The sequence below is a fragment of the Phalacrocorax aristotelis genome, chromosome 6 (assembly GCF_949628215.1).
Source record: "Phalacrocorax aristotelis chromosome 6, bGulAri2.1, whole genome shotgun sequence".
Classification (NCBI taxonomy): domain Eukaryota; kingdom Metazoa; phylum Chordata; class Aves; order Suliformes; family Phalacrocoracidae; genus Phalacrocorax; species Phalacrocorax aristotelis.
Genome location: NC_134281.1, coordinates 41,545,212 through 41,560,002, shown reverse-complemented (window position 1 = coordinate 41,560,002; position 14,791 = coordinate 41,545,212). Strand labels below are relative to the sequence as shown.

Below are 14,791 nucleotides of genomic sequence, written 5' to 3'. Positions count from 1 at the left end.
GCAATGGGTCCACACTGTAGAGCTGGACATTCACTGAAGACAGGGCAAGAGCACACACTGCCCTTTTGCTGGACACAGGGAGACTGTAACGGGGCCAGCGCTTCAGTCCTCTCTTGTTTCCCAAAGGCTGTAGAAATATTTGGACTACCTCTCCTCTCAATTAAAAAACAGATGGCACAACTTAGTCTAAAAAGAATGGTCAAAAAGCAGTGTGAGGGGAGCAGAAGGACAGCGCAAGCCTGTAACAGGAGAGGGGTTATGCAAAGTGACATCCAGAACCATTTGAACTTTGCCTCTGTCACAATTTGAGTCAAACCCAAGCGTCAGATCAAGTTCATGTTTAATTAAGTACGTAAAAGATATCGGTGTGGGCTTCTGAGCACTTCTACAAATCCAGCGTGGAAAACACAGACAAACAAACCGAAATGACCCTGTAGGAATAATAAAACATTCCCCATTCTGCCAGAATCCACTAAGCCTGATGCTGCTGCAGACATTCACCATCTCCCTTGGAAATAACCAGGCAACGGCCACCAGTCCTGCTGCTCAAGGTGATCCTGAAAGTTCTTGGGGTGCCCTATAGTTAGTGTGTTAATCCATGTGTAATTATACCCTAAACTTTATGAATGCTCCTGGGAAATACCAAAGCAAAGCAGGTTTCAGCGTCCCTGCGCTCAGAGCAGTCTGACTGGAAGGTATGTCCTTGGCAACGCAAGTGGGTGCTGCGAAAACACAAGGACATGAGCTCTTTCTCGAAGCTTCTCTCTCCTCTCCCACTGCACCTTTCCTCTAAGCAATGCGCCCTGTGAAACCAGAGCCAGCTGGAGGTAGGTGAGCGTCTGATGTCCCAGCTATGCCTTGCTGGGCAGTGGTAGAAGAGCATTTCATGTTTCTAAAATTAATCACTCCCTGGCTGTGAAGAGAGCTGTGTGCAGAGGGAGCAAATATTGCAGCTAGCATTTGCACTATGTTAAATAAACCGGCTTCCCAACCTCTTCTGGATCCTTCTTTTTTATCCATGCTTTACCTTTCCTTTCAACCATCATTGCTGTATCCTTTGTGCCAGTGTTTGCCACCCTGCTCAGATGACACACTATTAGTATATAGTTGGTAGAGGGGTGGGTTTTCCCGTTAGCCTGTTAATCCTATGAAGACCAAGTCCTCAATATCTAAGATTTTTTTTTTAAGATTATGATACAGATTTTGTCTGTATTCAGGCTTTTCGAACCCCTTTCCTGACTTCCTGGGATAAAAACAGGACTGTTCTCTCTGTTACTTGCCATCTCCATGCATTTCCTCCTGTTTCCCAGGTGTCCTCCATTTCTTCTGCTCTAGAGTTCCTAATCATCCTGCTCCTGCACCTAAAACTAACTAGAAATTAAGTTTTCAGATGCACATGTTGTTTGTTCCAGTGCCCTGGGTGGCCACACAAATGCTTTGGCTGGTGCTAGAATATGTTGAGAACAGGAGGAATGAACATAACAATCCTTTTTAACGGCTCCCCATATTTTTGTTGGATTAAGGAAACCTTGTATAATAATATATTATAATACATACATATTAAATAAAATACATATTAATAATACATATACAACATACATATTACATATATATATATGGATATATACATATGATATACATATTAAAATAAGGAGTCCATAATCCCACCAGAGCCTTTCTTTTCCGTGGACCTGGATTAGACCATTACTTCCTTTCACCCCAAGCAAATGCCACCTCACAGTATTCAGCTATTTCATGACCATAAATAGGTTTGAACTGACATGCTGCAGGGAAGTTGTTCCTGGGAATTCTATGTACTTACAGAAATGTTACTCAACAGAATTAATTGCTCTTTTAATATTAAGGAAATAAAACAGCATTCAAGGTGGATTGCAGTAGTATTACCTGGAAGTTTTAGTCCTCTTAACACTTCTGGTTGACCCAGGAATGTATTTGACTCCGTGGGATACTTCATTCATTGTTTTGGTTTTTTTTTTCTGAACCAGATTACAAGGATTCCAAGGAAAAGAATAAAATGGAAATCCTGTATATCCTGGTGCCAAGTGTTACTATTCCCCTGGCCATAGCCTTGCTCTTCTTCTTCATCTGCATCTGTCGCAACAATCAGAAGTCATCCTCCCCTCCCGTTCAAAGACAGCCTAAACACGTAAGAGGACAAAATGTGGAGATGTCAATGCTCAACGCCTATAAACCAAAGGTAATCCCTCATTTCTGCTCAGTATTTGCTGTCTGTAAATGCAGGGAGTGAAATACTTTGATTAACTCAGTGCTGAAAGGTTAAGCTGATTTCCAGCTTGCAGTTTCTGCCAGCAGAATGCCTTTAGCTGTAATTTTTGTAAGGACTTTTCTCGTCAGCAGTATAGCAAGTGTGCTGGACCTGTGGAGGTAATTCCTATGTGTCCATGTATGTGGATAGATAGGAGCTGGAGTTTTTCTTTAATAAAGAAAACAACCCATTACTGAAGCATATCTAAACTGCCTCATTTAAGATAGAAAGTAGTGCAGATAAAGATGTGATTCAGCATTTTCTCAAGAGAAATTTTTCAGGGGTCTGCTGTAGTCATGTGTCATCTGTCACTCAGCTGAAATCACTTTGGAAAGATTTGTTCCTTGTTTTTTCAGGCTTACCCATTCTCTCAGTTAAAAAGAGAAATTACCAAAACAGAGCCTCAAAAATCTGCCTGCAGTTCAGGCCAGCACAGCTGGTGCATAGCAGATCTCGTTGCTGGTATTGTTTTGCTTCACTGTAGTCCCAGGTTCATGAAGCATTTTTAAAAATCATTTAAGATTTAAGCCTGATTAACCTTGAAACTCTTTGTTTATTGGCAGAGCAGCCAATTTGCAAACCTGTATGTATCACCCATTTTGGGGCTGTAACTGCCTTCTGCCACCTACAGGCAGAATAATGCCCTGGGAAGAGTATTTGCCTTGTTTTTCACACCATGCCTGTTCTCTTCAACAACTTGATGGAGATTGTTATTTTGAAGCATTTCAGAGTGAAAATCAATATCTACAAGTAATTAGAATAGAAACTGTGTAGACTGTAGTATCTGAAACAGTCAGACATGCCTTTGAGTAAGGTGATATTTTTCTTTAAAAATGTCATAGCAAAATGTATCCAAATTCAGATTTTATTGAGTTTCCAATGTGAACTCTAATCTTCAAATATTGCTGACACAAGTATTGTTTCAGCAGAGCTAGTCACTCAGCATCAGGAAAGGTTACCCTTGTATTTCAGGAGCTGTGTTCAGCTCTGAGTAAATTCTGAAGTAGTTTTCTTAAGTTTGATAAAGCAGCTATGGGATGCTGCTGTTGCTTGCCCTTAAATGTCAAGTTTATAGAATTAGGTTATAAAGAGTTAATTGTGGCAGCCTAGGGAAAAGAGCTTAAGTAGCTCTATCCTGTGAGATAATGTGATGTTGACAGTTGGACTTGATGATCTAAGAGGTTTTTTTCCAACCTTAATGATTCTATACGGGGGGTACACTACAAGGGGCAGGGACAGATGGAGCTGTGCCACCCAGGCAATGATTGCTCTTTCGGGGGTGCTGCCCTGGGTGTCTATGGAGCCGCAGTCTCAGTGCAGCAGGGTCAGGCACAGAAAGTTGTTGCAGAGGAAAATTCCAGCTCACCACCATCTAACAGAAAGAATGGGAGAGTGATAAAAGTAAATCCACTGTGCAGCTGTGCTGGAAAATGCAGTGCTGCTTTTGCCCATTAGTAATACAGACTGCATACAGAGAAGTTTTCGTGCGGCGTCACACGCGTCATGCTAACACTAGGATTCCTGTTTTAAATAGTGTGGCAGGCACTGGGTGCTGATGTCATGATGCCACCAGGACTGTTGCGCCGGGTATCTGTTCAGGCTGGCCAGACAGTTTAGTCTATTGTTGTAGACAGCCGGCCGAACATGAGCCAGCAGTGTGCCCAGGTGGCCAAGAAGGCCAACAGCATCCTGGCATGTAGCAGGAATAGTGTGGCCAGCAGGAGCAGGGAAGTGATCGTGCCCCTGTACTCAGCACTGGTGAGGCCACACCTCAAATATTGTGTTCAGTTTTGGGCCCCTCAGTACAAGGAGGGCATCGAGGTACTGGATTGTGTCCAGAGAAGGGCAACGAAGCTGGTGAAGGGTCTGGAGAGCAGGTCTGATGGGGAGTGGCTGAGGGAACTGGGTTTGTTTAGTCTGGAGAAGAGGGGTCTGGGGGGGAGACCTTGTTGCTCTCTACAACAACCTGAAAGGAGGCTGTAGTGAGGTGGTGGTTGGTCTCTTCTCCCAAGCTACTAGCGATAGGACGAGAGGAAATGGCTTCAAGCTGCATCAGGGGAGGTTTAGGTTGGATATTAGGAAAAATTTCTCCACTGAAGGAGTGGTCAGGCATTGGAACAGGCTGCCCAGAGAGGTGGCGGAGTCACCATCCGTAGAGGTATTTAAAAGATGTGTAGATGTGGCACTTCAGGACATGGTTTAGGAGACATGGTAGTGTTGGGTTGATGCTTGGACCTGATGATCCTAGAGGTCTTTTCCAACCTTAGTGACTCTATGATTCTGTATTTTAACCCCTCAGTCCCACACACACTGGCCCAGTGTGAATTTATCTTGATTTTCCTTTAAAGTTCTTACTTTCAGCTTTCATTTACAGCTTAGAGTAGCTGTATATCAAAATGTTTGTAATAGTACAAAAATCATTTAATTAATTGTCAAAACTGCATCTTGCATCCACCTCCATGGAGTATTTTGTTAAATTTGGATTTGCTTCTTGGTCCCCATTCTAGATATTTGGGGTACAGTCCTGGCTAAACTAAAGGTAATGGGAATGTCAGCATCATTTCCATGAGGTCACAATTGCTAACTAGATTGCTGACACACTAATGCTTTATGCATACAACATAGGAAAGCAACTTGCCCAGAAATCTTTGCAAATATAGACCGCACCGTTTTCATGCTCAAAGTCATATGCTGCAAAAAGCTTTCCATCTTATTTATTAATTCTGTATTTTCCCACTGGGAAACACAGCTCTGCTTGTCTCAAATGTTTTGATTGCCTTTCAAACAAAATTTTAAAAGAAAGGAAGTAGAATCGTATTTTTAAATACTGTATCCAGTATTAATGTCAACTTTGGGTAAAAACACGCTTAGCCTTCAAGCTCCAACTGAGGTAGATGTGTGTTTGCTCATACAAATAAAAATGTTAGTGTTTCATCCAAAAGCCTGTTTCAGCTTTAAGGGATTTTAATTGCCTTCAAAAAATATAATAAACTAATCTCTTCTTGTCATTCACCTAATGGAAGGAGCCGATAAAAAGATAGAGGCCATGGGCTTCACTCTTACTGTTCTCCCTTTGTACTTGGTTTACTTTGGCTTGCTGCCTCATATGTATTTTACACTTCTTTACATTTTGTACACCGATGTATGACAAATACTTGTCAAACAAAAACTAAGCAGATTTATAACAGCTTAACTTGAAATGAGCCCTTCCTGCCAAAACTTTATGACTTCATTTTCTTTCATAGTTTTCCACTATGTTGGTTCAAACAGACGAACCCAGCCTCAGGTCAGACAGAGGTCATTTCACTTTCATTACTAAAATATAATTTACAATATGCCAGACCTAAACAAGTTTTAGCCTAAAGGATTTGTGTAATATAAACCATCTGTTCCTCAACAATATAGCTAATTTCCTGCCATCACCATTGAGTCTACTGGTTCCCTGGTCAAATGGCTGCTTTATTACTATTATTATTAATAATATTAATAATATTATTAATATTAATTCAGTAGTTGTCTAAAGGTCATAAGTGGCCATTCTGATTAGAATTCACTTATTCAAAAATGTATTTTAAAACGATTTTTTTAAATGTCAGTTCTTTACCTCTATTGCCACTGTAAAGCTGCTGTTATATTATTTCAGGAACGCAAATGCTAATGTTTACACTAATTTACGAAACATACATCCCAAACTCATTACCCTTAAATTGCTACCTATGGCTATACTGAGAACCCTAGATGAGTGGGCTTGGGTGTAGGTGTTACAAGCACATGTGGAAGTTAATGTCTGAAAATAATACAACTTCTTTATGGCCTAAGAGTGAATATGTGCACCCTGAATAACAACAAGAGTTTTAAAAAGATTGCTTTTCTTCTTTGACCACATTCTCATTTTTCCAGCTGACTCTGTCCTGAGTGTTTCAGGATTGAACATTCAGTCATGTGTGAACAGAAATAGTGTCTACTGTACATTGAAGGGTTAATAGCAAAGTTGAGGAAGAATTGGCTACAAGGAGATAGTTTTTTTAAAAAATGTTTTCTGCTGAAACTTTAGGCCCTGGCCCAGAAAACACTTCAGCATGTACTCACTTAAAGTATGTGAATTGCCTCAATTCCTGAAATTAGTCAGATTCAATTTTAAGTACATAAATATCCAAGCCCAAGTACATAAATGCCTTTGCTGAAATGCTGATGGCCCCTGCATATATTTAGATCTACTTGTATCTGATCTTGTGTAGAGGGTAAAAAGTAATTCTAAGTTTAGTTTTGGAGCAGGGTGCACAGAGATTAGGAGGCACTCAGCCCTGAGCTTTGCCTATGTTGGCTTACCGGTGTACCTCAGGCTGTGCCTGGCCTGGGGCTGGTGCCATTGCACAGTGCCCACGTCCTGCAGGGGTGAGCAGGATTGTTGCCAAATGGGCCTGCGGCCCTGGGAGTTTCCAGTTCAGTCTGCTTGGCTTTCAGACTTCCTGTACAAACAGATCTTTTTCTTAAAAGTACATTTTCAGTCCTCTTTTTCTGACGTGTTTTTCTGTCTTTTCTTTAACAGAGTAAGGCTAAGGAGTTGCCTCTGTCTGCTGTTCGTTTCATGGAAGAACTGGGTGAATGTGCTTTTGGCAAGATCTACAAGGGACATCTCTACCTTCCAGGCATGGATCATGCTCAGCTTGTTGCTATCAAGACATTAAAAGACTTTAACAACCCCCAGCAGTGGGCAGAGTTCCAACAAGAAGCATCTCTAATGGCCGAGCTCCATCACCCTAATATTGTTTGCCTCTTAGGTGTTGTGACCCAGGAGCAACCTGTCTGCATGCTTTTCGAGTACATGAACCAAGGAGACCTCCACGAGTTTCTCATCATGCGATCGCCGCATTCCGATGTTGGATGCAGCAGTGATGAGGATGGGACTGTAAAGTCCAGCCTGGACCATGGGGATTTCCTGCATATTGCAGTCCAGATTGCAGCAGGGATGGAGTACTTATCAAGTCATTTTTTTGTCCATAAAGATCTCGCCGCTCGTAACATTTTAATTGGCGAACAGCTACATGTGAAAATTTCAGACCTTGGACTCTCAAGAGAAATCTACTCGGCAGATTATTACAGAGTTCAAAACAAGTCTCTCTTGCCAATTCGCTGGATGCCACCGGAGGCAATTATGTATGGCAAGTTCTCTTCCGATTCAGATATTTGGTCATTTGGAGTTGTTTTATGGGAAATATTCAGCTTTGGACTTCAACCGTATTATGGATTTAGTAATCAAGAAGTCATAGAGATGATCAGGAAAAGACAACTGTTGCCATGCTCTGAAGACTGTCCTCCCAGAATGTATAGCCTGATGACAGAGTGCTGGCATGATCTGCCATCCCGGAGGCCACGATTTAAAGAAATCCATGCCAGGCTGCGCTCGTGGGAGGGTCTTTCAAGTCACACTAGTTCTACTACCCCCTCCGGTGGGAATGCCACCACTCAAACGACTTCCCTCAGCGCAAGTCCAGTTAGCAATCTCAGTAATCCTAGGTACCCTAACTACATGTTTCCAGCACAAGGTATACCACAAGGCCAAATCGCCGGGTTCATCGGACCACCAATACCTCAAAACCAGCGATATATCCCCATCAATGGATACCCGATTCCACCAGGATATGCTGCTTTCCCAGCTGCCCACTACCAGCCGCAAGGTCCACCCAGGGTAATCCAGCACTGTCCTCCTCCAAAGAGTCGTTCTCCGAGCAGCGCCAGTGGATCGACTAGCACAGGTCACGTCACTAGTTTGCCGTCTTCGGGGTCCAACCAGGAAGCAAATATTCCTTTGCTATCTCATATGTCAATTCCTAGTCATCCAGGGGGGATTGGTATTACAGTTTTTGGAAATAAAACTCAAAAACCATACAAAATTGACTCAAAGCAGTCTTCCCTATTAGGAGACTCCAGTGTCCATGGACCTAATGACTCTATGATTTCAGCTGAATTGTAAATAAGCGAGGCCTTTGTACATATAACTATTTACAATACAAACTAGAAGGTCGTAGAAAAGATTTATATTCAAATATTTTATTAAAGATTCTTCTGGTTGTTTAACAGACATTGCAGCAAGTATCTTCTGTGAAGTTTAACTGCTTAACAGGATGGGCAGACTCAACCAGGTAAAGATCATTGTGGTATGAATACTCAGCTTTGTCAATGGACGCATTGTTTCTCTAAGTGCCACCAACAATTCAAAAAGGGGAAGGGGGATTTTTTTGTTAAATAGAAACATTTTATCATATGCTTTTTCACAGCTTTTTAAACCTCTGATGTGGTTTAAATCACAGAAACTTTTTTTATACTGAAAACATATTTTAATATTTGTCTCTTTTTTAGGAGATGCAGATATTCGGAGATCTACTGGGTGTGCAATTTCAATTCCAATAGCTAGTTAAAATATTTGTAAATTTTGCAGTCAAGGATTGTGTTTCGAATATGTGATCTGAGAGCTGGATAAATTACGTCAGGTAGGATTTTGGTCATTTGTTAATTTGGGAGTCTGAGTTCATATTCAGACCAAAAAAAGTCATTTATATGACAGCACAATAGCTTGAGTTATCAACTCGCAGTCTACAAAAATCATCTGCCATTGGCTGCTAAAGATGGCTGGAGTTCTAAGAAATTGCCTTAAAGGAAATGAAATTAAAGTGTTTTAATTTCAGAACCTGAATCAACTTATTCAAAGATAACATTTCATAATCTAGTAGTTAAAGCAGAAATTTTATATCCTTTTGTTGCTGTGCAACTGTTTAATGGAAAGGCTCCAAACTGCAATTTTATATACGACAATCAGTTTTCCCAGGAATATTTATTGTTTCAGATCAATGTGTAATTTCAGTGACTATGACTCCAGTAACCCTGAAAAAAGGGAAACTCACATTCCATCAGGCAGCAAATCCATTGATAGCAATTTTGTCTATCAATTCTAACAATGTGAATTAGTGTTAACGTTCAACTTAGAAATATGACATTTGTATAATTACTAAAAATTCATTCAGGTATAAGCAACCTAGATTATTCATTTGAAACCACTTTAATGAGTTACAGAAGTGCTGTGTACGTTAGTTTTTCACAGACTCTTTCTTGTACTGAATAGTATTTTTATTGTACACAGAACAAAAACAGTCTTTTGCTCAGTTGACAATGTTGTATAATATGACTTTATTTTTATCCTTTTGCACAAAAGTGTGATAATGTTTTGTACAGCAGAAGTGAAAATACATCTCTGCGTTTTATATCTTGGTCTGTTTCTTTTTATTTTTAACCTGATGTAGATGTTCTTGAAATATATTATGGTGATATTCAGCCACTACCTTATACAAATATTTTTCTTTGTTTTCACTGCATGCATTTAATCACTGTATTACTTGATGATTGATTTATTAATTACGGGCATTTCAATTAGGCAAGCATGAAAATGTAATAACAAAGGCTATTTTATAATTGATATGTGCATTTTTGTATTTCACATGCCAGAGATGATATTAAACACTGATTATTTTATGCTGCTGTTTATTAAAACATTGGTTTAACATAAACGTATCAGTATTTCCTCCATCTTGGTGTAAGATATTTGAAAAGTTTTGTATTTAACAGAGAGCTAAAATCTGCTCACTCAGCCCAGGTAGGGAGTCTACTGAAACGGTCACTTGAATGGGACGAGAGTGTTGCAAATAATACTTGCAGACAGATTACTTCAGGGTAACATACAGAGGCTTAAATGACTATTTGACTCTGCAGATATTTGCACAGCACACAAAAGAAGTGGGACAGCATAATTACCTTGTGAGAATGATGCAGTCTTTGCTGTGATCTCATCGGTGCTGCTTAGCTCTGTACCAAAGGCCAGCATCGCCCTTTCGGCCCCCTGCTTAAGTTTTATGTACTGCTGCATCGTATGAACTTTCATGGTACGTTGTATTGCAGCTGCATCCAGAGCTGTCAAGCATCCTCTCCATTGCACAGGTGTGAAACTGTCCTTGCAGATTAAGAACCATCAGTAATTATATAGTGAGGACTTTTATGACTTCTGAGATACTTTCTGAATTTGAGATGTCAGCTTCCATGTGGACTGAATTTACATCTGGATCAGTAATGAAAATACATTACATGTTAGCTAAAATTGAGTTTTGACTGAAGATTCAGGCAATAATTACACCTTATCAACTTCTATATCTGTGTCAGGCTATCAGACTCAAAGGCTAAAAAGTTACTTTTGACAGAGGTGTTTTACAGGAATGGATGAGATGTTTTTCTCTTGAGCCATAGCATAACCAGAGGCTACGGAATTGCTTTCTCACTTACATCCATACACAGCTTTGCAGCGCTCGCTTAGCATCTTGTTCAATAGACAGAAACTGTATTGTTGTTCTTGATCCATCTTTTCTCTCATCTACTCCTGCATGCTTTTTTGAGTGGTTGCACCAGTGCAAACAATTCTTTTGCATCTTATGCATCAAATGCACCGTGAAGGAAGCAGGCTTTTTTTTCACCTATTTTTCTTATGGGATTTCTTAGCCTGTACCATTAAGGGCTTGAAATTTCAACAGTGCCAGTTTAAAGGCAGTCTTCAGAATATGGTTTCAGAAACATATATGTAAGAAGAAAGAAACTATACGCAGCCAAACAGGTCTGTGGTTCGTAGGTTATGCTGTTATTGCAAAATCTTCAGTAGTGAACATGCTGTACATGAAGTAAATGGAGAAATAGGAATCTTTTCCGTCATAACTGACACACATACTTGTGCAAAACCATGGCTGAAAAGGTACTGAGGTATGATGATCAGCGATATCAAAGGATTTGCTCATCACTGTCAAGAAACAGCCTTCACTGAGTGAATGTGTGAAGAAAATGGAAGTACCTTCAGGAGGCTCTCTTCATCTGCACAGACTGGAAAAGACAACCATGGAGCCAGGTCCCGAGACATCTGGACAGATGGTCTCTGCCAGTTGGGATGACAAGTGATAAGTGTCCCATCAGATCAAATCTGAACATGTTAGGCTTAATGCTATAATTCAGGTCAATTCTGTAAAATAAGCACGAGTCACGCTCAAGCCAAACCGCCCTCACATCAGTACTCCACACAGTTAGCTCCCACAGGACTGCCATCTTACACAGGTAAGCTTAGCTGTGAATTTGCATACTTAGCTTTAATCACCCTGATAGGAAAGCAGTAACCTAATACTTAATGGAGCAGCAATGGGAGTCATAAAATAGTCCCTCACACACTTTGTGGTTTTATGTTAAAAAAACGAGCTCTGGTCCAAGCCCACTCACAGCTCAATTTAGGGTTTTTCCTTTATTTCAAAGTAAGCTGGGTCCTTAAGGTTAAAAGATTTTTAGACTCACAGACGTAAACCAGAACTGAACAATACACCTGAAAACTCTTGCAAAGACCTCTTCCTGCCCTTCTCTCCCTCTCTCAGAGGGTGAAGTTTTGTGAACCTTGAGGCTGAAATCATGGTCTGGCTCACGACCGATGCATACGGAACAAATGCTAACGCAGAGAGGCAGGAATTCACTGGGGAGAGATTAGAGGAAGAAAATCTTCTAAAACTCAATTAGATAATGTGGAAAATAAATGTTGCCAGAAATTAAGGAATTATTCCTCAGGTGGGAATGCAGACATACAGATGAAAGCTATTTTCGTGGCAAACGCAGGAAGAGGGAATTTTCCAGATTCCTAGTGCTACATGCTAGAATCATCACCCCTTCTTCCTTCAAAGAGATAGGACAGCCAAGACTGTTGGAAATGCAGCAATGGCTTGAGAAGCTCTAGAGGTTTGGAAATAAAACTGAATAAACACTGTTTAGTAAGCCTACAATCCAGAGAATCTCATTCCCTCTGGGTTAGCTTATATTTCTGTAAAGGAGAATAAATATTTGCTGATTTAAACCCAATATGCAGAGACTGAAATGGAGATTTGTATCCTTTGTTCCCATGGAGGAGTGATTATAGTGGGTTTCTGCATTTTCTGGATTGCAAGCAGAAAGTAAAGCAGATAACTACTTGTGCAGAAATTTGGGCTGGAAAACTCAGAAATACCAGCATGTGTTTATCCAGAGCATCAGAACTTGTCAAAAAGGAATCTACTGTTTGCTTTCCATGAATAAGGATATCCAAGAAGATTGCAGGCTTGGAAATACTCTATTACACTTGCTTGTTCCAATACTGTTCTGTAACCTACATTCACCAGGAGAACTTTAAAATGTCCACCTAACTCGGAGCACTCCTGACAGTAAGGCAGGCAATACAAAACCTATCTCAAGTACAAACACATGCTGTTCCCTATGGACCCAATTCTGTGAAATGAGTACCGTGAAATGAGTACCTTCAACATCTACTGGCTCTGGTTATTGTATTTATCAGAAGGTATTTGACTCGTTGGCAGGATTCACTCTTTTCAGTTTGCCTCCTCACAAAGTGGAGTCATTTGACCAAAGGATACCTATTTTCTTCTGTTTCATACCATTAGGCCTAGCTTGGTCAAAGTAGGCTAGGCTCAGCCCAGGCTAAAGAGGGGAGCTACATAGCCAGGACTGCTTTTCAGGAGGCACTGGGGAGTGCTCGTAGGAAAAGGGTGATGGGCTAAGCCACCCCCCGTCTTTGCACGCCATGTCACACTAGATGTTAGGTACACCAAAGGACTAAGGTAGCTATGTCTTTATCATCCACCCTCCCCATGCGAGCATAAGATACAATAACTGGTTATGTTATATATTACTTAGAAATTCATGAACTCGATAAAGCTGCAGGTAGGGAGAGAGGGCTGTCTACGTGTGGCAAAGATGGTAATGTCATAGGAAGGCCAGTTTTGTGAAAAATATACTTCTCATTGTTCCTTATGGATTGACATAAACCACACTGAAATCCGCAGGAGTCTTCGCTGATTTTACTGGTGTCTGAATCAGGCTTTCTACCTTCTGGAGAGTCCTTAGGAGTTTTAATGAACTTGATGAAACCCTGTACCTTCAATCTGTACCCATAAGAAATAAAATCTTGCAGCACAAGTCCGCAAAAGGTTCTGATGCATGCACAGTTTGTTACAAACCAGGTTCCCAAGCCAGCAAAAAGAAGCATGTTAACACATTTGTTCAAAAGAGCAATTTTGTTCAGAAACTGTCTTTTGTTCAAAGTACTACAATAAACAAAAAAAAGGTCGATTTTTTATGTGCCAGAAAAAATTAAAGCATCTTTACTGTATATTACAATATTTTAACCAGTATTTCTTTAGAATATTAATTCATCATAATTCTGTGGTCAGGGAATGGAATGAGCAGCCATGCTAAGCTGAATTTCACCACTTCTGGTTCTGCTGGAGAACCGCAGTGGAAAAACGAGGAAACCAGGTTAACCTGATGGAGAACAAATGTCTTTTGGAGAGAAAGCACTAGATGTATTTTGAAACAGCACCTCCTTTGTGCCCATAAGATCTGGGTACTGATTCCTAAATTCCCCTCCCCAGATAGCACAATGTCTTCATGGTATGCAAACTTGCACCTTTGTCCCAGATATTTCTTTTGCTTGAGACAGAGCCAGCACATTAATTCCTGTGAAAAGACAGTAGCCAAACGATTCTCAGCTGTTAGACTTGCAGAGCATGGCTAAACCAAGGAGGTCTGAGGGTGCTGGGACCAATCTTAAAGCATGTAGTCACCCAAACCACATCCTTGAGTTCTGTGAGAGCATGCTTTCTTTTGGCTGCATCTTCAATGGTGATGGTTTTTTGTGGCCCCAAGTCTGCTCTCTCCACGGGCCTGAAAGCCTCTCTTAAAGATGGAATCTGAGAAGCAATTTTTATCTTGCTGTGGGCTGTCTTTTATAGGAGGAGAGAATATTGCCCCCAAGTCACTCACTCTCTATCCCATCATATTTCTTCCTGTTTGATCTCTCAAAGATTAAAGTTCAGTATATTTCAGGACAGTTATATTGCTGAGGTAATATAAGATTATTAAAAACAGAGAGAGAGAGACAATATTGTGACTACACATCAAAAGCTCTTTAAGACAAAGGAGGGAAAATTGACTTGAAACTGGAATTATTAGAAGCATCTGTGGTGTCCTTTATTTTCCATTTAACAGTGCAACACATTTTGGAATGGTGTCTAACTGTTTCGAACTGGCAACCTGGTACTGCCTTAATTTTCTGATTTGTACCCTAAACCCAATGGTTTGTCTGCTCCTGCAGAGGGGAACCGCAACTGTTGGTTAATGCATATTGATCTTAAGGCACAAAGCAACATTTTCCAATGCTGCAACCTATAACCTATATGAAGAGGCTGGGTTATTTTTTTGCTCAGCTGAGGAATTTAAAACAAAACAGAAATATCTATTAGATTAGAAGCACATGAATTTTTAAACCACAACTCATGCTTGTACAATGTGCGTGTGTTTGTTTATATATGTGTGTACATGTGTCTATACACCCTGAAATGTTTTTGTAGTTATTTTCATAGTTTAAAAAATCCAGTAACATTTTGA

General features: G+C 40.4%; 1 protein-coding gene across 3 annotated transcripts in view; it reads left to right on the top strand.

The window, feature by feature from the left end:
* Positions 1-9,849, top strand: part of ROR1 (receptor tyrosine kinase like orphan receptor 1) — a 174,452-nt gene extending 164,603 nt beyond the window's left edge. For 2 of the 3 annotated variants that reach the window (XM_075097369.1, XM_075097368.1), the window contains 2 exons: positions 2,007-2,218; positions 6,837-9,849. In XM_075097369.1, the coding sequence (XP_074953470.1) occupies positions 2,007-2,218; positions 6,837-8,261 (1,637 nt within the window). In that variant the 3' untranslated portion in view covers positions 8,262-9,849. The remainder of the gene's footprint in view (positions 1-2,006; positions 2,219-6,836) is intronic. The other variant, XR_012661197.1, reaches the window with a different exon arrangement.
* Positions 9,850-14,791: the final 4,942 nt, after the last annotated feature.